Below are 24,839 nucleotides of genomic sequence, written 5' to 3'. Positions count from 1 at the left end.
TGTGGCCTTTGGCTGCTCTTTGTTGCAGGTGGGACTCTCCAGGCTATGTCTTTGAGGGCCCAGCCCCCTCCTTGGAAACCCATAATCCTCTCTGAAACCAGGTGTCCTTGATCTCCCACGTTGATGTGGGGCGTGTTGTGTTTCAGAGTGCTAAGAAAGATGCAGCGACGGCACAGCAGCATCACCGACGGTCTTCCACCTGAGAGGTAAGCACGCCATCATTCGTGCAGGTGAGTTATGCCCCGGAAAGCACCTGTTGCAGTAGACAAGCCAGGCATTAAAGCAGATCATCCATTACCATACCTGCTGGCTGGCTGCAGCATTCTGGGAGTTGAAGTCCACGAGTCTTAAAATTGTCAAGTTTGGAGGCCCCTGGATTAAGCTACATCACATGTTAACCTTACAATAATACACCAAGGGCTGTCGTTTAAAATATTAAGAACATAGATTGTTTTAATAACAGAATTGGGAGGGACCTTGGAGGTCTTCTAGTCCAACCCCTTGCTCAAGCAGGAGACCCTATACCAGGAGTCCCCAACCCCCGGTCCGTGGACCGGTACCAGGCCACGGCATGCCAGCAACCAATCCGCACAAACAAGCAAAGCCCCATCCGCAGGATGCAGGCAGCACACAAAACCACGGGAAAACTGCTCTCCATGGAACTGATCCCCGGTGCCCCAAAAATTGGGGACCTCTGCCCTATCCCATTTCAGACTAATGGTTGTCCAGTCTCTTCTTAAAAACCTCCAGCGATGGAGCACCCACAATATCTGAAGGCAAAGCTGTTCCACTGGATAATTGTCCTCACTGTCAGGAAATTCCTCCTGAATTCCAGGTTGCTTCTCTCCTTGATTAGTTTCCATCCGTTGCTTCTTGTCTTCCCTTCCAATGCTTTGGAGAAAGGGTTATATTAATAACTGTCTGCTTGTCTGAATGCACCACTCTCAGGAATCTGTTGGCCTCCCACCAGTTTCTCCAATCGCCCTGAGCATGTTTCCGGATGAGCGCGTGGAGACCACCTCATGTGTGGGTTAAACCGAACGGGACTCTTAAAAGCACCCTCTCGTTAACTTGGGACCTCAAGAGCCACTTCTACAAAACCTTGTTGCTTTCTTGATTCAGGTTAGAAGCATCTTCAAATAACAGGCGTGTAGCATTCAACACCAAGCAGATAAAATAATTAAAAAAGAAAAAGAGGTCCTAGAAACACAGCACACGTAAACAGCAGGCGAAATAAATAGGATTAAAAGCAAACCACCTTCGCCCAGTATCGGGCCATTTTGACTGGACCTTTGCTTATTTATTTATGTATTTAATTTAATTTGTATACCGCCCTTCTCCCGAAGGACTCAGGGCGGTGAACAGGGCAATAAATACCAAAAATACAAAAATTAAAAACAGATTAAACCATAGTGCCCAAATACAATAAATAAATTACTTAAAAACAATAATTAAAACCCCAAACCCATCAGGCCAGGCCGGCTTGTTCAAACAAATAGGTTTTTAGATCACGTCGGAAGGAGCTTATCTTCTTTGTTGAAAAGCCTCGTTACGTATAGATGGCAACCTAGCTATAAAAATCTCGGCTTAGAAAGAGGTGCCCGGGGAGGGTTTGGCATGGTTTGAGAGATCTAGAGAGGAGGGCTTGGAGCGGCGGAAAGCTTTGGGGAGAAGGCGAGAGTGGGGCCAATTCCCTTCATGCAACCAGCAGCTCTAAATTTAGAAAGCTCCCGAGGCTTGGCAATCCGGAGAGATTTCGCAACATTGCCGAACGTTGGTAAAGTCCCTTTTCAACTCTCTTTTACTGTAGGACATTTCTGTCCACTGAATGTTTCTTTTCCATTAAGTGGATGGCTTTGCACAGGGAGCCCTTGATTTACAAGGACTTCTTTATGACAGCCTGTCAAATATTGGAACACAAACAGTAAGGAAGGGAAAGGAAAGGAAAGGAAAGGAAAGGAAAGGAAAGGAAAGGAAAGGAAGATAAAAGAAGGGAAGGGAAAGGAAAGGAAAGGAAAAGATAGAAAAGGAAGGAAAGGGAAGGAAAGGAAAGGAAGATAAAAGAAGGGAAGGGAAGGGAAAGAAAAGATAGGAAAGGAAAGGAAAGGAGAGGAGAGGAAAGGAAAGGAAAGAAGGAAAGGAAAAGAAAAGAAAGGAAAGGAGAGGAGAGGAGAGGAAAGGAAAGGAAAGGAAGATAAAAGAAGGGAAGGGAAGGAAAAGAAAGGAAGATAAAAGAAGGGAAGGGAAGGAAAAGAAAAGATAGGAAAGGAAAGGAGAGGAGAGGAAAGGAAAAGAAAAGATAGGAAAGGAAAGGAGAGGAGAGGAAAGGAAAGGAAAGGAAAGGAAAAGATAGAAAAGGAAGGGAAGGGAAGGAAAGGAGAAAAGAAAAGAGAAGGAAAAGAAAGAAGGAAAGGAAGAGAAAGGAAAGGAGGAAAGAAGGAAAGAAAGAAACAGAAAAAGAGAAAGGAAGGAAAGGAAAAAAAGAAAAGGAAGGAAAGAGAAAGAAAGGAAGGAAAGAAAGAAAGAAAGAAAAAGAAAAAAAAACTGTCAGGAAATTCCTCCTTAGTTCCAGGTTGCTTCTCTCCTTGGTTAGTTTCCATCCATTGCTTCTTTTCCTGCCTTCGGGCGCTTTGGAGAATAGCTTGACTCCCTCTTCTTTGGGGCAGCCCCTGAGATACTGGAAGGCTGCTATCGTGTCCTCCCTCGTCCTTCTTTTCATTAGACTAGATGAAAAGGCGAGGAAACTGCAAAGGAAGACAAACATTAATATCCCCAATGATACATTCTGGGTTTTGTTTAGGTGAAGAGATACTGTGTTTCGGTATCGTTTTGGCAAGACTGTTTTCTCACTTAATTTGGTTTGGGAGCTTTTTGGATTTGCATCCCGGGACGGAATAAAGTATAAAGCACAGTGTTGTTGTTGTTGTATTTCCAAATTTGGCAACTTTTCAGATGTGTAGACTTCAACTCCCAGAATTCCCCAGCCAGACACTGCGCTTTGTAAATCATACTATACGGCTTCTAGAACTGTTTGTGTGTCTCTCGGTCATTCCAAGCTGTGATGAAAAAAAAAAGTGAAATATTTATTTTCTTTTTACCCTACTGCAACGTTGTGACTCTTGGCTATTACAAAGCTGTAGTTGAAAAACTAGAATAGAATAGAATAGAACAGAACAGAACAGAACAGAACAGAACAGAACAGAACAGAATAGAATAGAATAGAATAACAGAATGGAATAGAATAGAAAATAGAATAGAATAGAATAGAATAGAATAGAATAGAATAGAATAGAATAGAATAGAATAGAATAGAATAACAACTTTATTGTCACTTTAAATGTACGTTAATCAGCGTACATTAAAATGAGATTTCATTGCATTCGTCTCTCAAAGGGTAACCCCCTCCAATATACACTGCATAAACATGACCAAAATAATAATAATGAATAGATTGTTTAAATAACTGTCTATTTGTCTGGATGCACCACTCTCCAGAATCTCCCATCGGTTTCTCCCAACCAACCTGGACTTATTTCTGAAGGGCAACCGAAAGTTATAGATGTGAGGACTACCTGCGCTGTTTCTCCTCCCCACTCACCCCCCACCCCACCCCACCCCCCATGCCTTCCAGAAGCCGGAGCCAAGCCATCCCCTCGGAGGCCAGCGTGGACCAAGGGGGAGTTTTCGAAAGCCTGAAGACGGAAGCCCCCTCCTCTCCGCAGCTCTTCTCGGGGCTGGGGGGAATCCCAGCGGGCAGCATCTCGGCCACCCCTTTCCAGTCGAGTTTGCTCCTTGGGTCCTCAGCCGGAGGGGGCGAGGTCTTCATCCAGATGCCTGCCCCCCGGGAGGAGGGGCCAAGCCGGACAGAGGCGGGGCTCTATCACTATCGGCCAGCCCATCATTACCATCACAGCCACCAGAGAGGGCCCTCCCTGCTCCATATGAGTGGCACTGACCGCCACGGCCATGCGGAAGAGACCCACGATGACCAGCCTGGCACCCCGGCCCCGGCTCTCCCCGAGTTGAAGGTGGTCATCTCCTGGCTGCAAGACGGCTTGCCCTTCATCGTGATCCTGCTGGCTAAACTTTGTTTCCAGCACAAACTGGGTAAGGGGCTTGACGGAAGGAGAGAATGGCGGCTCTTCCCAGAAGCGGTTTGCACGCATTTGGCTATATTTCACCCCTCCCCCTCTTCTTCTTCTTTTTATTTTATTTATTTATTTATTTATTTATTTATTTATTTATTTATTTATTTATTTATTTTAATTCCATTTATATCCCGCCCTTCTCCGAAGACTCAGGGCGGCTTACAAGCTTAGCATTAGCCTTCATTCTATGTATATGCCTGCTTATTAGGGCTTTCACACACACCCCCAAGCGGCATTATTACAAAGTCAGCTTATTGCCCCCAACAATCTGGGTCCTCATTTTACCTACCTCGGAAGGATGGAAGGCTGAGTCAACCTTGAGCCTGGTGGGACTCGAACCTGCACTAATTGCAGGCAGCTGGTGTTACTTAAGGAGGCATTCGCCCACTGCTCCACCAAGGCATTGATTATTAGTATTTATGTGCATTTATGGGCTGCCCAAGTTTGCCTTACTGAATAAAAGTACTTGGTTAACCAGCTAGGTGCAGGGGTTCCCAACTGGGGGGGGTGCGAGACGATATTCCAGGGGGCGCAAAAACTTGGCTTTAGAAATTTCAAAATTATGCTGTGCGTGCATAATTCAGTGCCGTTATTTCAGGCTTTTGTAAGGGGTGCGAGAATATTATGAGAAGCGTTCTAGGGGTGCGGGGTATAGAAAAGGTTGGGAACTGCTGAACTAGAGAGATCAGCATCTTCTTGCCCCGGTTATAGCAGTCTTCCACTATCCGAAGGGTTGCCCCAAAGAAGTAGTAGTCAAGCTGTTCTCCAAAGCACCTGAGGGCAGGAACAAGAAGCAACGGATGGAAACTAATCAAGGGGAGAAGCAACCTGGAATTAAGGAGAAATTTCCTGAGAGTGAGAAGAATTAGTCGGTGGAACGACTTGCCACCAGAAGAAGTGGATGCTCCATTGTTGGAGGTCTTTAAGAAAAGACCGGGGAGGGTTGGGCATTTTGTCTGAATTAGTATAGGGTCTTCTACTTGAATAGGGAATTGGACTAGAAGACCTCCAAAGTCCCTCCCGATTCTGTAATTATTTTTTTCCTGCTATTCGGTTCTCATGTGTCTTCGAACCTGGATGACGAAGGCGAGGCAAAATTCCATCCTGGTGCATGGGAACCGAAGGATCCTGTCTGGGAACGCAGAATGAAACGGCTGTTAAGGCCATGAACGTCAGACTGAGCGCTCTCTCTGTTTCCCCTTACAGGGATTGCCCTCTGCCTGGGCATGGCCAGCACATTTGCATATGCAAATTCAGCCCTTCGAGAACAAGTCTCTTTAAAGGTGGGTGCGGGCCGCGATTCGGGAAGTAAGAGGCCGAAACGGGCCTCTCGCAAGACACATGGCATAATTTTGCTCCACCTGTCATGGAAAGACCTTGCCAAACGGGGAAGTTGTGCCGCTGGAGGGAGAGTGAGATAAGAGACGGCGTAGCCCACAGCTGTATAATGGCTGGAGAAACAGGCTCAGGAAGGACCCTCCCTAGTTAATCAAGCTGTAAAGGAGACAGGGGAGATTCTACTTGCAAGATTCACACACACACACACACACACACACACACACACACACACACGTGAGAATGACCGTGAGAGTCAGAAGGACAAGGGATGTTGCCTCGGGGATGGTCAGATAAGAGATGGCATAGCCCACAGCTGCATAATGGGTGGAGGAAGACACTCAGAAGAGACCCACCCTACTTTCTCAGGCTGTAAAGGAGATAGAGGAGATCATACTTGCAAGATTCACATTCTCTCTCTCTCTCTCTCTCTCTCTCTCTCTCTCTCTCTCTCTCTCTCTCTCTCTCACACACACACACACACACACACACACACACACACACACACACAGAAATATGTTGGTTGCTCTCACAGCTACCGAGTTTAGCTGAAATGTTAGAAGTTGGAGAGTCGCATATTGTGGTTTTTCTTTCCTTCTAGGAAAAGAGGTCCATTTTCGTGGTTTTCTGGATCTTGGTCTTCCTTGCAGGAAACACCCTGTATTTGCTCTACACCTTCAACTCCCAACAGCTCTATAACAGGTGAGTCAACAGCTTCCTCCTCTTCTGACAAAAAGGGACTGTTCTCTTCATCTAATGCCAACGTCCTGTCCTATTAATTATCCTATCCTATCCTATCTAGCCTATCCGATTAATTGCCCTGCCCTGCCCTCCTTTGTCCTCCCCTCCCTATCCTATCCTATCCTATCCTATCCTATCCTATCCTATCCTATCCTATCCATTATCCTATCCATTATCCTAACCATACCCAAGCACTCCGAGTTTCTTGGTGATGTCCATTTTGCTCTCTGAGTTCATGGTGACCTAACCCTATCCCTAAGTTGAATTTTCCTCCAATGGGATTTTCCCATGTATTTTTACAAGGAGACATAGATAGGGCAGCCTAGAAAAGTAAGTGCTCTCTTAACCATACCCAAGCACTCTGAATTTGTTGGCGATGTCCATTTTGCTCTATGTGTTCTGTTCCAGCCTACAACCGGCCCTGCAGAAATGTCAGGGACAACCCCTTTCTTATATTCAAGAGGCTTGAATTAAGCCATCCAAATTTATTTACAAAAACTAAATGAAACAGTTCAAAACAGTAAAACAAATACAGACCAAGACTATATCAGAAGCTCTGCAAACGGTTGCCTTCAGCAACCAGCACCTCCCACACATTTTAAACAACAGTCTCAGGGCGTGGCTTCTCTTTGCCTCCTCCCAAGGTGCCTCATTGCTTTCCTTTGTTCACTTCTGCTTGTCTGCCTCCTGCTTCGAGCGTCCTTGAACAAAGCCAGCTGAGGATCGTCTTCGTCTAATCTTTCAGGCTCACACAGCTGGGTCTGAGGAGGAACAAGACGGGAGGGGCCTGGCTGAGAGCTCTGTGATGCATCTGCAACCAAAGGCTCTCCAAACCCCTCCTCCTCCTCAGAATTGTCCGATTCAGCTGCTGAAACCACAGGCTGACGCTGAATCACAACACTATGAGTTCATGGTGACCTAACCCTAACCCTAAGTGGAATTTTCCTCCAATGGGATTTTCCCATGTATTTTACCAGGAGACATAGATAGGACAGCCTAGAAAAGTAAGTGCCCTCCTAACCATACCGAAGCACTCTGAGTTTGTTGGCAATGTCCATTTTGCTGTATGAGGTCATGGTGACCTAATCCTATCCTACCCATTATCCAGTTCTATCAATTATCACATCCTATTAATTATCCTATTCGATCCATTACCCTATCTATCTGCCAGGATAATACTTAATCCCAAACTATATTTATGGGTGCAGATTTTTAATCCATCGGATTATAAGAATTTCCCCAAAAAAGCAGTAAAATAAAAGAGACGAGCTTCCAATTGAAATCTGAATTGCTACAAAGGAATAAAGTCGGTTTCATATCTCCTTGCCCTCTGTTCTGTTCCTCTTTTTGTAATCTCATAGATCTAATTGTGTTTTGAGTTTTCCTTCATTTACTGTCATCTAATGTGGATTTCATTTTTTTTTTAAACTAGCTCATTCATTTTGGCTTATTTGGTTTTGTTTTTTAGGATTTAATTTTACCTGTAGTGCTGTGCCATATTGTGAGTACTTTGGTTTTGGTTCTCCCTTCCCTCTGTTTTTTTATTTTATTTTATTTTATTTTATCACATCTCATATGAAATTGTGCCGCAACCAAATTTGAAATGTAGTTTGAAGTCTGCAGAAGATGTCAGTCGTTGCCCTTGAAAGTGACACAAATGGACTTTTGTGTTTCTTGAGAATTTTTTTTTTTTTTGAATGCTCGTGTTCCAGGTCCTTCCATGATTATGTTAACTTAATTTCAGATTTTGTCCTTGTTTGCCTTTTATTCAGAATTGCCTCGCTGGAAAGATTTATTGCAATATTCAAGCGGGGATTATTTCTGTTGCAACGTTTGAAAATATGATTTGATTTAGGAACACGGACACATTTATCTTTGTTTTACCGGCGTACTTAAGCTTACTTGTAGCTTCACCGTTGAGTTCACCTTGCTGTTTTCCAGCCTCATTTTCCTGAAGCCCAATCTGGAGAGGTTGGATTTCTTTGACCTGATGTGGATGGTGGGCATCACAGATTTTGTCCTGAAGTATCTCACCATCGCTCTGAAGTGCCTGGTGGTGGCCCTGCCCAAAATCATCCTTGCGATGAAATCAAAGGTAGTAGCGCTGTGATCTTTCTCTGCTGGGAGTGGGGCTCTGTTCTTGTGAAATATTGTCTTAAAATGGGGAGGTTTTTTTTTTTAGGCTTCCAGAACGATCCAGGAGTTACTTAAAAATCCAGGAGTTACTTAAAAATCACAGGGATGGCTTAACCACCTGGCAGAAAAGGTCAGGGGTGACTCACTCAAGAACAACCTTGCAAAAGTTCCGGTACACATTGTAGTCGTAAAGTGAGGACTTCCTGGGTTATGCCTTGGTTTAGGTCTGGGTGTGTGGACCTCCCGCGTCTGCTAAAAAAAAGCAACGGCTCTCTCATCCTGTCCTTTCCCACAAATACAGGAAGTCCTCAAGTTACGACCACAGTGCAGCCCAACGTTTATGTTGCTAAGTGAGGCATTTGTTAAGTTGAGTTTGGCCCCGTTTTTTTTTCTGTTAAGCGAGACAATTGTTAAAGTGAGTTTGGCCCTGTTTTACGATCTTCCTTGCCGCTGTCATTCAGGGAATCGCTGCAGTTGTGGTGCGAGTAACACGGTCGTTAAGTGTGAAAAATGGTCATAACTCACCTTATCAGTGCCGTCGTCACTTTGAACGGTCACTAAGCCAGCTGTTGTAAGTCAAGGACCACCTGTCTTGCTGCGGGATCTAAGGCTTCATCAATCTACCCTTTTCTTAATAACTCAGCCCTCAAACAATTTCTTATCCGTCTTGCTTGCTAGTAACTGTTTGGCCAAACAACAGTTGTGTTTTCGTGGACAAAAATGAGAGCGCTTGAAGTCCAAATCCCTTAATTCTCCTCCTGAGACCACCCAGGACCCTCACCCAAGTCTTCCCAGTTTCTTTCCATTTTTCTGCTCTCCCATCTCCGCCAGTGAACTTTGGCGATGAAGATAAATGGGGCTTCAATGAAAAATACTCAGTTTAATTACTCTGCCAGGGCTGAAATCTCCATGATGGAGGTGTCGCCTGGAATGGTTCGCCCCTGTTCTCCAGAGTGCTCAGAAGGACTTTTAATTTCTCTCTGGCAGGGCTCCAAGGATATTTCTCCCCTGATGATGATGATGATGATGATGATGATGGTGGTGGTGATTTTATTTGAGGAGATTAATGGGCTGGGGCACCAGATAATCCAGTGAAGGAGAGGGGAAAGGAAAGCGAGCCGATAAGCCATCATCGGTCCAAGACAAATGGCAAAGCTGGAAGAGGTTCACAGCCCTTGCTTGCTTGTCTACGAGCTGTCCCAGGTTCTCATTAATCCTTGTCCAGCAGAAGAAAGAGCTTGCATCTGTATTTCCAACCACATCAGGGGGGCTGGCGAGATTGCATCTGTCGAGGGTCCCCTAATAGCTCACAGCACAGATGCTTCTTCAGAATGGCATCTTCTGATTTGGGACGCCGGTCGCTCTTGAGTTGCAATTGTTTGGCCTTGTTTCATGTTGGGCACGTCCCTCTATCTTTGTGCGTGTGTGGTCTTTGCAAAGTTTGGTGGATGGGGCTTAGCCCTGTGGACTGCGCAAAGAGCTTCTCGCAAGTTGTGCGTAGCGTCCAAACAAACTTAAAACTCAGCGTAATTCTGCCGGCGCGTCCGTTAACCCAGCATATTGGTCAATGATCAGAGAACTGTGGCAAAAAGCCGTTCTTTGATGTGGTTGGCAGCTGGAATTGGGGCATCTTCTGCCACCCAACATGGACGTTCAGCCACAAAGGGTAGACAAAGAGTAATAATCGGACATTTATTTGTATCCCACCTTTATTATTTTTGCAAATAACTCAAGGCAGGGGAACCTATCCAACACACCTTCCTATTTCTCTCCTATTTTCTTCACAACGATGTCCCTGTGAGGTGGGTTGGGCTGATTTCATGTCTTAGCAACTGTCTTGTACAGTGACCGTTGGCAGCTGTGACGCAGATGAATGAATGAACTTGATTTTTATCCCTCCTTTCTTATTGTTTATAAATAACTCAGTAGCAAACGTACCTCATATTTGTTCCTCTTCCTATTTTCCCCACAACAAGAATCTCTGTGAGGTGACTTGGGCTGCGAGAGACTGATCCAAGGTCACTCAGCCGGTGTTCATGCCTAAGGCAGGACTAGAACCGGTTGGGTTTCCTTTCTAAGGCTGGACTAGAGCTCACCGTCTCCTGGTGACTGGCCCAAAGTCACCCAGCCAGCGTTCATGCCTAAGGCAGGACTAGAACTCACCGTCTCCTGGTGACTGGCCCAAAGTCACCCGGTTGGGTTTCCTATCTAAGGCAGGACTAGAACTCACCGCCTCCTGGTGACTGGCCCAAAGTCACCCAGCCGGCGTTCATGCCTAAGGCAGGACTAGAACTCACCGTCTCCTGGTGACTGGCCCAAAGTCACCCGGTTGGGTTTCCTATCTAAGGCTGGACTAGAACTTACCGTCTCCTGGTGACTGGCCCAAAGTCAACTCACCCAGCCGGCGTTCATGCCTAAGGCAGGACTAGAACTCGCCGTCTCCTGGTTCCTAGGCTAGCCCCGAAACCACCCTAGCAAACTTGCTCTGGAGGAGTCTTTGAAGTTTTCTCGACTGAGGAAGGTGCGAGAACCCCATAACTCTCCACGAGAAATGTGTCAAAGCATTTTTTTTCCTCTGTTTTTTTTTTGTCTTTTCTTTTTTTAAGACAAAATTGAATGCGCCTGTTTGGAAAGCAAACCCGTAAGTTATTGTCAGCCTGGCAGTAGCAGGACGTTGCTGCTGTATGTTTCGTGAATATTTAGCAAAATGATTCAGGAACCGGGCAAGTGAGAAATCCAGGCATCTGGCAGTTCCTAAATTCCCACTACTAAGAGTATGCCTTTCCTTTCCCCCACCCCTCACCCCCCACCCCACTCCCCTTCCTCCTTCTTGCTTCACACCCCTCAAGCTGTCACTTCTTAGCCGAGCAAATGAAATTCTGTCATTTGCCTGGTGGAGAACAATAGGTCCCTGCGGCAGCCACATGGCTCGGGCCGTTTTAATTTACTTTAATTCATTTTCAATGGGAGCAAAAAACGGCAACGGCGCGTTGTTTGTTTTTAATCGGGGGGGGCGTTCAACTTTGGAGAGGGGGGCCCGTCGTATTCCTCCCGAGGAACAGAAGGACGCACCTGCTCTGTGCCACTTCGTCACAACTTTCCTGGATGCTCTTCAGCTTCCCGGTTTAGAACGAAGGGGGGAAAAAAAAAAACCTCATCGCCCTAAGTCTGCATTTCTAAGAGGCACACAAGAGAACATTTGGCAGGGCCCTGAGTAACATGGTGAATATGGGGAGGGTTGGTTTTTGGGTTGTTGTTGTGTGTTGTTTTTTTTTTTTGTGATGGATCGGCTGGTCTCCATCGGGTGTGTTCCAAAGGAGCGGCTGCCTTTTTTTTAAATGGGCTAAAAAAACCGCTTTGTCTAAGTTTGGGGGAAGTTTGCACATTACGCAAAGCCAGCTCCGTCCTTTAGTCAAGGTTTGATGAATCAAAGGAGACCACTTGCTAGAGAGAGAGAGAGAGAGAGAGAGAGAGAGAGAGAGAGAGAGAGAGAGAGAGGATAATTTTTTATTTTACTTTTATTTTAATTCCATTTATATCCCGCCCTTCTCCGAAGACTCAGGGCGGCTTACAAGCTTAGCAACAGCCTTCATTCTATGTATATGCCTGCTTATTAGGGCTTTCACACACACACCCCAAGCGGCATTATTACAAAGTCAGCTTAATTGCCCCCAACAATCTGGGTCCTCATTTTACCTACCTCGGAAGGATGGAAGGCTGAGTCAACCTTGAGCCTGGTGGGACTCGAACCTGCACTCATTGCAGGCAGCTGGTGTTACTTAAGGAGGCATTAGCCCACTGCTCCACCAAGGCTAATATAGGTAGTCCTCAGCTTATGACAGCAATTGAACCCCAAAATTTCCGTCACTAAGTGAGACATTAGTTAAGTGAGTTTTGCCCCATTTCACAACTTCTCTTGCCACAGTCACTAAGCGAATCGCTGCAGTTGTTTAGTTAGGAACCCAGTTGTTGAACCTGGCTTCCCACATGGACTTTGCTGGTCAGAAGGTCGCAAAAAGGAGGATCACGTGACCACCACCACCACCACCCCCGGGACACTGCGACCGTCGTAAATATGAGTCAATTGCCAAGCGGCCGAATTTTGATCAGGTGACCACTGCTGCAGTATGAAAAAAAGGGTCCTAAGTCCCCTTTTTCCAGTGCCATTTTAACTTCGAACCCTCACTAAATGTTGCAAATCAAACTACCTGTAGTTTTTTTTTGTTTTGTTTTGTTTTGTTGTTGTTGTTGTTGTTTTACTCAACGTTATTAAGAGGCATAAAGAGGCATCAGCTACAGCTCACTTCGTCGGGTACACAGAGTGGCCAAACTGACATAGTTTCAACCACGTACGTTTAGCCAGCTTGTTGCATCTTTTCTTCCCTGGGGGAAGAGGAAAAAACCTCATTCCCCCCCCCCCATCTGCCTTTAACTTCAAGGTTGCTCCAAACCCTCCACATTAAATCTGCTAAGTGGCCTCGCCCTGGGACTCCTCTTGGTTGCCACTGCAGATATGTGGCGCTATGTCCCCCCCCCCGGGGTCTGACGGCTCGGCTCGGCTTTGGAGCAGGCATGCTGGCGTGACTTCACTCCGCGTTCCCCCAGGATATGAGATCATGAGAATGCCGAAGTTCTCTCTGGGCTTCAGTGCGTTCAGCGGACAAGAACAGCCTCCGAGTGATCTCATCCGGGCCGGGGGGGGGGGAACAAATAGGAGAAACTGGCAGGGCCTGTCGCTGCTCTTCTCCTGGCCCCTAAGGGGCGCTCTCTCATCTTCCCCCTCCCAGTTCCTACTGGTTTCTTGCTGGACTGGAGGTTGCTCGAAACAGCTTTCTCCAGGATCCCGACCTTTGTCGAACCGAGGCTGAGAAGGTGCACGGGTTGCGGGCCAAGGGGAATATCGAGATGATGCCGTGCCCTCGTTTTTAAGGAGAGTCACAGCAGTTGTTATGTTAGCAGCAGGGTTGTTAAGTCAATCTGACTCCCCCCCCTTGACTTCAATTGTCAGAAGGTTGCCAAAGGGGATGGCGTCACACATACACACACACAAACACACTCACACACACACCCGGGGACACTGCGACGGTCATAAATACGAGCCGGAGGCTGAGCGCCTGAATTTTAATCCCACGAGCACGAGGATGCTGCAGTGGTCATAAGCGCAAGGCGATTTGTAAGTCGCTTTCCCCTGTGCCGTTGTAACTGTGAAGGGTCACTAAAGGAACAGTTGTCAAGGCAAGGACCCCTGTACTATGAAAAGCCCCCCCACCCACCCCCACCGATTGCTCTGCTTGGGTAGCCAGGAAAGAGGGCGAGGGAGGCAAAGTTGCTCTAAGCAGGAGAGGCGAAAGGGCAGCAATTCCCCAGAAAGGAAGATATGACGACTTTATTTTCAAATTGTCCTTCCTTTCCCAAAGGGGCCGCCGAGCAGAAGGTAAACACCGATCAAAATTGCTTTGCAGCTCCCCGGAGAGAAGGCTTGAGTTCAGCCAAGCAGCCTCTGTGTTGGAACAGTTAGACAGTCCTGAATTGCCTCTAGTGGCATCTTGAGTTTTGGAGGGTCCCTTTCGAGCCAAACAAAACAACAACGGGGGAAGCAAAACGAGGAGACACGCTCGCTTTCCTTAAAAAAACAAAACAAACACGCAACCAACACATCTCGGCCTGCTTCTGGATGATGGAAGCTCTTCAGACGTTATTGTGGGTGACTTTGAAAGCAGCCTTGCACACCGAAGCTGACTGCCTGTCTGTTTAGAAAAGAGGGACTTTCGTTGTACGGAGAAACATTAAACCGGGGGGGGGGTGTCCAACCTTGGCCACTTTAAGGCTGGTGGACTTCAACTCCCAGAATTCCCCCGCCAGCATTTCCTCAGCCTTTACCTATATTATGAGGTATTTAAGGGCTCCTCCAAATAAGACCTACTTTGTTCCTTGGGCCGGATTCTCTTGCCAAAGGGAGCAGAAGTTTTTTGTTTTTTTTAAATCCCATTTATATCCCGCCCTTCGAAGACTCAGGGCGGCTTACAATCTAAGAAGCACAAATCAATGTGCTTAGCATTTGATGCCTCTTCTCCTACTCCTGTTTTCTCCTTCTCTCTCTTGCAGGGGAAGTTCTACCTGGTCATTGAAGAAATAAGCCAGTTGTTCCGTTCCCTGGTCCCAATCCAGCTGTGGTATAAGTACATCATGGGGGATGATCCATCCAGCAGCTATTTCCTGGGGGGAAGTCTTATCATCATGTACAGCCTCTGCAAAGTGAGTGGTCACTCTGAATGTCTATGGAGATCCTCCGTCATCCCAGGTTGCCCCAAAGGTGCTCCTTCAAAAGGCAACTGGACTTTGTTTTTCCTTGAAGACGTTTCGCTTCTCATCCAAGAAGCTTCTTCAGTTCTGGCTGACCCTAAGCCTGGGTTCTTTAGTCAGAACTGAAGAAGCTTCTTGGGTGAGAAGAGAAACATCTTCAAGGAAAAACAAAGTCCAGTTGCCTGCTGAAAAAGCACCTTTGGTTGCTCTGAAGTTGTGCTGCAATACTTTCCCCCAAAACTTGTCCCCCTCTTAAGCAGCCATACTTGTTGCTCTTCAGTCATTAGACTCCAACAACACGACAATATTTTTCTTAACCCAAAGATCAAAACAAAAGTTTCGGAGATGGGACATAACTTGTGCTTCTTCAAAAGAGAACGGGCAGGCCAGAGTCTTAACTTTTGAAGGAAGGGCCCAAAGATGACGTTTTCTGGGTGTCAACCACACTTTTAAAAATGACCACTGGGACCAGGGGTTTTGTCTTCCAAGCTTTTGGATTCGTGTTGGAGCCCATCTCTCTAGCAGGGTGTGTGCCGTTCTGTGTGCGGTATTTATACTGCCCGTCGTAAGTGGCTAAATCTACTGAATCCCCTGCACGGATTGCCCCTGTGACTATGTAGGACAGATGGGGAGGAAGTTACCCACCAGATTGCAAGAACACAAGTGAGAGGTCAGACAAGGAGACTCAAACTCATGGAATAAAGGACATACATTCAGTTTTGAAGCTACTAAGATTGTCGGACGAGCAGGTACAAAAACAGCCAGGGAAGGGATTGAAGCCTGGGAAACAGGCCCCCCTCATCAGTCAATGGGAGGGCTGATTTACCACCAGCCTATCAAATACTTAGAAGGCGAGGGCTGGGCAGCACAAGCAAATGACGACTCAAAAGCCAGCCATCAACACACCCCAATCAACATCTGAAAAGCCACTTAGGGCAGGCAGTATAAATACCGCACACAGAACAGCACATACTCGGCCAGAGAGAAGTTCCCTGGGCTCCAGCCACGAGTCCAAAAGCTGAGAAGTCAAAAGTTGGTCCCGGTGACCAACTCAGCTTGGATCCGTGATAAGCTTTGCCTGCTGATTCTTGTAAATCAGGCAGCAAAATTATTTCTCGGAAGTCATTTAAATATTCATTTTACTCGAACCAACCTAAAGAAGCTGGTGGGATTTAGCTGAGCCTGGCTGGCATCAGGATGACTTGCCACTTTCACTTAGCAAGGTTGTGATAACAACTCTGGCCATCCCATTAAGCGATCCATTCTTTATGCCAAGCTGTTTTGGAAAAAGAAGCAATTTCCTCCCCCCCCCCTCATTTTTAGTTAAAATCATTTGTTGGCAATCACTCTTCAATCAACATTGAGCCTGTTTTGGTGCCAACCTAGGCACGAAACAGAGAAACATGGGTAGTAATAATAATATGTCATTGTGTATAACTTCTGTGGAGTCCACCCCAAGCAACAAGAGAGATTCAGGGTCCCTGAAAGACTTCCAAATTTATTCTCCGGAAGAAATTGACATGAATACGCTTGCACTGATCAGCTGGCTTGGGAAAGCTTGTACAGTCATAAATGTGTTGAAGCCTTTAAGATGCCACATAGTTCTTGGCTGTTTGGTTAGTCGTCTGTGAATCTTTAATACGTATAATTGTCTTCCTGTAAATGCAAAAAGAAAGAAAGAAAGAGAGAAAGAAAAAAAGAAAGAAAGAGAGAGAGAGAGAGAGAGAGAGAGAGAGAGAGAGAGAGAGAGAGAGAGAGAGAGAGAGAGAGAGAGAGAGAGAGAAGGGCTAGAGGCATTTTTAGCAATTCCAGATCTTCCTCCTTGCTGGATTGGATTCAGTTTCTTTTGAGTCAGGCACTGGAGGAAAAGGAGGGGCAAAACCTGGAGGTGGAGTCAAGAGGGGCATCAGCCTAGAATCCCTACGTAGCCACAAGTGAACTAAATCCAACCTCCCTTGAACTCTATTGATCCTTAACTAACTCCTAGCAGGCTGCCAGCCGTTAGTTGGGAAGATCCTGTGCATAGGCATGAGCAACACTCAATCGGTTTGATTGGACCTTCATACGTGAACCTGGTCTTTCACACGCGACTGGCACAGATTGACCACTGAACATGGCTTAATTATGTGACGTGAGGGCAAAAGGGTCACAACGAGAAGGTTCCCCCCTTCCTATGAAAAGGACCAGAGAGGAAGGTGGGGGATCCTCTCTCCCAACAGCCACTGCCTTTCAACTCAGGTAATAAGGAATGAAAATAGATTTTCAGGGCCCCAGCTGCCCTTGATAGCACCCGCGCAACTGATAGCAAAGGGGGCCAGTTTTGACGGTGCAATTTAAAATTGATTTTGGAAGTAGCAAGGAGCCATCTCCCACTTGGAGGCCTTCTGCTCTCTTCCCCATTCTTAGAAGCCCATGAAATGGGACCCACCCACCCCCAATCAGCCACACCCCTTCTGTTGACTTCACCTGTTTATGGACGACTTTATGTGGTCCTCCAGATCAGGGGTCCCCAAACCCCAGTCTGTGGACCGGTACCGGGCCACGGCATGCCAGCAACCGGTCTGCACAAACAAGGAAAGTCCCATGCAGGCAGCACACAAAACCACTCACTCTCCGGTCTGTGGAAAAAACCTCTCTCCATGGAACCGGTCCCTGGTGATGCCCAAAAGGTTGGGGACCTCTGCTTCAGATCGCTCGATGATCTTCTGTAGTCCTTCTGGAGGCTGGGATCTCAGATGTGATCTCATCCTGTTCAGATGTGGCCTACTCCTTGTATAGACAGACCCTCTGATCTATAGAGTAGGATTCGGCATCCCATGGTGCATGGAAATCAAACCTGGCTTACTAATTTTGGCTAAGCCTGCTAGACCAAGGGTCCCCAGCACCCGGTCCCTGGACCATCACTGGTCTGTGGCATGTCAGAAACTGGTCCAAGCAAACAAAGATGGTTAGAGGACTGGAGGCAAAAACATATAAGGAACGGCTGCTGGAATTGGGAATGTCCAGTTTAATGAAGAGAACGACGAGGGGGGACATGATAGCAGCCTTCCAATATCTCAGGGGCTGCCCCAAAGAAGAGGGAGTCAAGCTATTCTCCAAAGCCCCTGAAAGCAGGACAAGAAGCCACAGATGGAAACTAGTCAAGGAGAGAAGCAACCTGGAACTAAGGAGAAACTTCCTGACAGTTAGAACAATTAACCTGTGGAACAACCTGCCTCCAGAAGCGGTGAAGCCCTTTGTCTGAAATGGTATAGGGTTTCTGCCTGAGCAGGGACCTCCAAGGTCCATCATCATCATCATCATCATCATCATCATTATAAGCGAAGCCCCATCCATGGGATGCAGTCAGCACACAAAACCACATCCCACCTCCGGTCCATGGAAAAGCCACGGAATCGGCTGCCCGGTGCCCAAAAGCTTGGGAGCCGCTGTGCTACAGGGCCATCTCCTGTCTTGCCAGTACCACGTTTGCCCCTTGCGTCAGGAAAGGCATTTTTTTCTTCCCTCCCCTCTGCGTTTTGTCCTTTGAATTCTCCTGCATTGTGTCGCGTCATACCCGGCCTGGCAACCTGCATTAGCAGTTCAGCTCGAGTACGTGGCCAACGAAAACTTTTATCCTCCTCCGTTGCAGCCTCCCCCCTTCACCTGACTTTCTCCTTCTCCCTCTTCCATTCTAGTCTTTTGACATCTGCGGCCGAGTGGGAAGCGTGACCCGGGCCGTCAGGGTCCTCTGTGCGCCGCAGGTGGGTAAGCAGCTGTTCGCCATTCTAGACTTGAGGTAACTCTACCCTTTTGGCAACTGCACAGGAAGTTGTTGTTCTTGGGTTAAGTGGAGAGGTGGGGCTTGGAAAACTCAGCCCTCCCGATTTCTGTGGGGAGTTTGAGTTTGAGGACCCAGATTGTTGGGGGCAATTAAGCTGACTTTGTAATAATGCTGCTTTGGGGGGGGGGGCGAAAGCCCTAATAAGCAGGCATATACATAGAATGAAAGCTACTGCTAAGCTTGTAAGCCGCCCTGAGTCTTCGGAGAAGGGCGGGATATAAATGGAATTAAAATAAAATAAAAAATAAAGCTCCTCACCTCCGACCGGTAAGGAAGAGCCGAGTGTGGAATTCGCTGTCAAGCCATTTTGATAATAATAATAAGAATTGTTTTTGAGGATTTGAAGGAGGGATGGACAGGCACGAGGGGAATCAGCTGCCACTGGCTGCTGATATTATGATTTTCTACTCCTTCCTGAAACGAAGGAAGCGCCTTCAACACTCACGTCGGAGAAGAATTGAAGCAGGAGACCGCGTCTGCCTTCCAGTCCCCCTTCTTTTTCTGCCTTTTGTCTCCCTCGAGAAATTATGCCCCCTTTCTGCTCGCTGGCCCGTATTCTTAGCTTGGGCACCCAGATTTCAGACTTATCCTCCGAGCCTTTTGATGCAGTGGCTGAGCGCATCACAAACTTATTTTGTTTGTGTGTGTGAGTGAGTGAGTGAACAAAATCGCGCTCAGGAAGAAACAACCATCCCTTGTTTTCAACTGGAAAGTCTCTGGAAAGAGTGCAGAGAAGAGCAACAAAGATGATCAGGGGCCTGGAGGATAAAACATAGGAAGGACGGTTGCAGGAATTGGGGATGTTCAGTTTAATGAAAAGGACCAGGGTGTGTGTGACTGGATAGCAATGTTTTTTTTTGTTTTTTGTTTTAATTCCATTTATATCCCGCCCTTCTCCGAAGACTCAGGGCGGCTTACAAGCTTAGCAGTAGCCTTCATTCTATGTATATGCCTGCTTGTTAGGGCTTTCACACACACCCCAAGCGGCATTATTACAAAGTCAGCTTAATTGCCCCCAACAATCTGGGTCCTCATTTTACCTACCTCGGAAGGATGGAAGGCTGAGTCAACCTTGAGCCTGGTGGGACTCGAACCTGCACTAATTGCAGGCAGCTGGTGTTACTTGAGGCATTAGCCCACTGCTCCACCAAGGCTCTTGGTGGTTCCAATATCTCAGGGGTTGCCATAAAGAAGAGGGAGTCAAGCTATTCTCCAAAGCTCCAGAAGGCAGGAGAAGAAGCAACGGATGGAAACTAATCAAGGAGAGAAGCAACCTAGAACTAAGGAGAAACTTCCTGACAGTGAGAACAATTAATCCGTGGAATGACTTGCCTCCAGAAGTTGTTCCATCACTAGAGGCTTTTAAGAAGAGATTGGATAGCCATTTGTCTGAAATAGTTTAGGGTTTTCTGCTTGAGCAGAGGGTTGGACTAGAAGACCTCCAAGGTCCCTTCCAGCTCTCTTATTCTGATTAGTCTTTACTTCAGTGTTTCCTTCCTCTTGTGTTTTATGCAGAATTTGAGGCGTGGTGGGAAATGAGTCTCCCAAGGTTGAGCTGCTGTGTTGGGGATCCAGCACAGGGGCGTCTGGATCTGCCATTCCTCTTCTACACTACAAAGATCACGTAGCCCAGGCCTTTTCTTCTATCCATCAGCTAGCGTCTCCTATCAAGGCACCTGTCTTGGTGCCCATCTCCACATCTTCCTCCAGCGATGTGTCCTCTTAACTCTGAGCTTTCTTCCCTTCGACAGAGCTACGGGGTCCGCGCGACCAACCAGCAGTGCAGCGAAGCGGGAGACATCTGTGCCATCTGCCAGGCTGAATTTAGAGAAGCGGTGATGCTCTTATGCCAGGTAACTATGAGGGTTGGTTGTTCATTGTGGCTTCTGGAGAAGCCCAAGACGATTGGGACCCATGAAACTCTGATCACGGTAGTCATGGGGGATAGAGCAGAGGAATTGGGGAGGGGGGTGGGGAAACGGCCAGAAGGAGAAATAATGTGAGCTTCCAGTTTTGTTTTGTTTTTAAAAAAAGGGGGGGGGGTCTTCTTCAGATCTAGCTCCGCTGACAATTTCATGGAAGATCCACACATGTTCTCTTTGGTAACGACAAGGAAGCCAACAAAGAACGGACGTGGGTTTGGCCAGTCTAAAGAAAAGAAGAAATAGGGGAGACAGGATAGCAGCGTTCCAGTATCTGAGGGGCTGCCACAAGGCAGAGGGGGCCAGGTTGTTTACCAGAGCACCAGAGGGAAGGACCAGAAACAAGGGTTGGAAACTGATCAAAGAGAGAAGCAACCTGGAATTAAGGAGAAATTTCCTGACAGTGAGGACAATCAACCAGTGGAACAGCTTTGCCACCAGAAATCGTGGGCGCTCCATCACTGGAGATTTTTAAGAAGAGGCTAGACAGTCACTTGTCTGAGATGGTGTAGGTTCTCCTGCTTGAGCAGGGAGCTGGACTAGAAGACCTCCAAGGTCCCTCGCAGCTCTATTCTATTCTAATCAAAGAGAGAAGCAACCTGGAATTAAGGAGAAACTTCCTGACAGTGAGGACAATCAACCAGTGGAACAGCTTTGCCTCCAGAAATCGTGGGCGCTCCATCGCTGGAGATTTTTAAGAAGAGGCTAGACAGTCACTTGTCTGAGATGGTGTAGGTTCTCCTGCTTGAGCAGGGGGCTGGACTAGAAGACCTCCAAGGTCCCTCCCAGCTCTAGTCTATTCTATTGACCATTGCAGCCGTCTGCTTCAACTTAATGGTTTAGCCTGGGTTCCTCTGGTGACGTCGCCCGTCCTGTCCTACCCACGTGTTCTTTTTTTCATCTTTGCAGCATGTTTTCTGTGAAGAATGCCTCTGCCTCTGGTTTGACCGGGAGAAGACCTGTCCACTCTGCCGCTCTGTAGCTGTGGAAACCCTGCGGTGTTGGAAGGACGGCACCACTTCTGCTCATTTCCAGGTGTACTGACTTGCAGGATACTCCATGAGATGTTTGCCGAGAAGACATCCTAGCCAGGAAGGGTAAGAGGGAGCATTCTTCAGAATATCTCTGTGGAATCGCTGTAAGCTTCCCCTTCCTGTGTCAGGCAAGTTGCTAGTCCTTCATCTTCTCTCTGGAGCATCAGTAATTAATTGGTGGAAACTTGAACATTGACTTCCTTTTGGTCCTTCCTTGCTCGTTGGACTGCTTTAATCCAAAACAACAGGGTACTTACTTGAGATACCGAGTACATCTGTTCTGTCACCAGGAGCCCTGGGGGCTCAGTGGTGTAAAGTGCAGCATTGCAGGCAAACTCTGCCCACAGTCAGGAGTTCGATCCTGACAGGCTCAAGGCTGACTCAGCCTTCCATCCTTCTGAAGTTGGTAAAATGAGGACCCAGATTGTTGGGGGCAAAATGCTGACTTTGTAAACCACTTAGAGAGGGCTGTAAAGCATGAAGCGGTATATAAGTCTAAGTGTTATTGTGATCTTCCTTCCTTCCCCCTCTCCTTCCTTTTCTTTCTTTTCCTTCCTTCCTTTCTCTTTCTTTCTTTTTCTTTCTCTTTCCTCCCTCCCCCTCCCTCCCTCTCCCCCAGTGGTTAGAATGTAGCATTGCAGGCTGACTCTGCCCCCTGCCAGGAGTTTAATTCTGACTGGCTAAAGGTTGATTCAGCCTTCCGTCCTTCTGAGGTCGCTAAAATGGGGACCCAGCTTGTCGGGGGCCATATGCTGACATTGTAAAGCACCCAGAGAGTGCTATAAAGCACTATGAGGTGGTCTAGAAGTCTAAATGCTATTGCTCTCTCTTATATAGCTTTTGAGAAATATAGGGGTGGGGAGGGAGAATCACAAAGGTAGGTAATTAACTGATGGCACTCACAGTGACAAGGTGTGGAGTTGGGCCAGTTCCACAAATACCTCTACCACTGGCTACTAATTGTGAGGTCTAAATAGACCCTTTATATCTAGAGGTATTTAGTCATACAGGATACAGCAGTAGGAAAGGACCACTGTCTTCAAGGCCTGAGCGTATCCACATGTGGAAACAAAGACTAGATGTCAATGAATTTCATCTCTAATCCAGCAGGATCATTTGGATGTTGTGAGAGAAATTTTGATTTCCTTTCGTCCAGATGAGCTGCTTTGAAAAGATGGTCCCAAGTGATTGTTGTCATCCCTCTGTTTGTATGCGATGGTCTGAGAATACAGCATCTGCCCTAGTTCCCCTGGGCTTTGTCGTTCAGAAGTTGGGTGGAATATTTATTTCGTTGTGTTTCACATCTAAACTGCTAATAAAACTTCATTTACCCAGATGTATTGAGAACAAGTCAACTGTGCACACCTCATTCACAGTCTGAAGAAAGCTAAGAAGAAAAAATTAATTTGCATGATTTGGTTTGGAGGTGGCCTCCTAGATTTGCAATTTCCTGTGCACCAAACGATGGCAGGATGGTTTTGGAGATGGTTTCGAGAAAGCTAAACTCCAACGCCATTTTTTTTAAAAAGACAGGGCTGAGGAAACGATTGGTGGGAAGAAATTGCAAAATACAGAGTTTTAATCTTTGCTGCATACAATGGGCCCGTGGTGCCCTAACTTCTGAAACATTTGAACACAAAGGCAAGATTTGTCTGGTTTTATGTGGGGTCCTTGGTGCTCTCTGAGCTTGGTTCTTTTCTTGCAGATGTTTAGTTCTTTTCTTGCAGATGTGGCAGCCCCTGAGATACTGGAACCCTGCTATCATGTCACCCCTGGTCCTTCTCTTCATTAAACTAGACTTACCCAGTTCATCAATGACATGATTATCACCCAGTTCACCCCACGATTATGGGGATGGCGGTTGTAAGTGTGAGGACTGGTCTCAATGCTGTTGTACCTTCCAACAGTCGCTAAATGAATGGGTTGTAAGTCAAGGACTTGTATTTCTGCTGTGAGGAGGAGGATCACGTCAATGGCCACCAAAGTTGTTATGCTTCGCCCTAATTTAGCTTGCAAGATGGACATTGTGTGTGGCCTTGTGTGTGTAATGAATGAATTTAGTACGGACCGACATCTAATTTCATAGGAATGCAAGCTTCTTCCTATTCCCTCCCGCAAAGGTTTCATTTGCACAGATCCCATCTTTCGGCACGCTCTCTCCGAATGTTCTGAAGAATGAATTGACACAGAATAATAATAATAATAATAATAATAATAATAACCATAAATAAATCCAACAACTGGAATCTTATTCTTATTATTTTTTTTAATAAAGTCAATATAAATATGTACAAAGTCTCCAGCATAGGAAATTCCTTTTACAAAAGGGGGAGGAATAAGCCCTGTCGAACCGCAGATGGAATTTTGAAACGTATTCCATTCCATCTGCAAGATACCTCAATGAGATTTGAAAGGGATTCTAAATTCAAAGTCTTTCATATCTTGGAAAGATCACACAGCTGCCTTTTAATCTGGTTGGCTGTTTGTCAGCAGTTCCTTATCTCTAGGGTAGAAGCCATTTCTACCTAAGGAATTTTTGAAAACCCATCCGTAGCTTCTTGCAGCCGAAAGTTTCCCTGCGTATTTATTTGAAATATTTAGTTCTTGCTTGTTTGGCATGTGTTCCGACTAACTTTTAACTTAGAGAGAGAAACCTCCTCATGCCATGGCATTAAAAATCGGATGGAGTGAACGTTAATGTGAAATGGCCTCATTTCACATTAACGGAACACCAAGAGAGGAGAACCTTTGTAGCTCAAAGTTGAAATAAGGGGTCCTTGATGCTCTCTGAGCTTGGTGGTTTTCTTGCAGACGTTTCATGACCCGAACTAGGTAACATCATCAGGGCTAGCAGGGAATGGAGATTGCTTTCATTTTCATTTTTATTTTATATAAAGCTCACTGGTTTGTCTACTCACCAGTAGATTAAAAAGGACGGCAAACGCTGCTCCATTCTACCACTGATGATGTTACCTAGTTGGGTAATGAAATGTCTGCAAGAAAACAACCCAGCTCAGAGAGCACCAAGGACCCCACAGCTGTTCTCCTCCTCCTCCTCCTCCTCCTCCTCCTCCTCCTCATCTCCACAAACCCTACGCCCTTTTACCACTGATGATGTTACCTAGTTAGGCAAGGAAACGTCTGCAAGGAAACCACCCAGCTCAGAGAGCGCCAAGGTCCCCACGTTAATGAAATAGCCTGGTGAAAGACACCTCTCGATGGCCTGGTGAAACAAATTTATCTATGGTGGAAATGAGATTTAGAAACTCGGAGCATCTCTTCAAACCGTGTTTTCTGCTTCACCCACCAAAACCTGTCCCGTAAAACGGTTGGCGGATTTTAATCGGAGATCCAGAATGGAAGAGAGGATTTGATCTATTTTAAGGAAGACCAGGAA

At 46.6% G+C, this 24,839-nt stretch overlaps 1 protein-coding gene across 2 annotated transcripts; it reads left to right on the top strand.

The window, feature by feature from the left end:
- Nucleotides 1-25: 25 nt before the first annotated feature.
- On the top strand, nt 26-23,731 carry RNFT2 (ring finger protein, transmembrane 2). 2 transcript variants are annotated; one of them, XM_081338667.1, is made up of 9 exons: nt 26-206; nt 3,632-4,107; nt 5,355-5,431; nt 6,085-6,185; nt 8,166-8,319; nt 14,466-14,615; nt 18,341-18,406; nt 20,238-20,339; nt 21,359-23,731. In XM_081338667.1, exons 1-9 carry the CDS (start codon nt 124-126, stop codon nt 21,494-21,496), a joined length of 1,347 nt encoding a protein of 448 aa, XP_081194793.1. In that variant the 5' UTR covers nt 26-123; the 3' UTR covers nt 21,497-23,731. The 2 variants fall into 2 exon arrangements, with proteins under 2 accessions (XP_081194793.1, XP_081194792.1); XM_081338666.1 differs by having other exon boundaries at nt 21,318-23,731.
- The last annotated feature ends 1,108 nt before the right edge of the window (nt 23,732-24,839 follow it).

This window comes from Vipera berus (assembly GCF_964194415.1).
Source record: "Vipera berus genome assembly, chromosome: 14".
Classification (NCBI taxonomy): domain Eukaryota; kingdom Metazoa; phylum Chordata; class Lepidosauria; order Squamata; family Viperidae; genus Vipera; species Vipera berus.
Note: the sequence above shows the minus strand (reverse complement) of the source record. Positions and strands in the feature narration are given on the sequence as shown.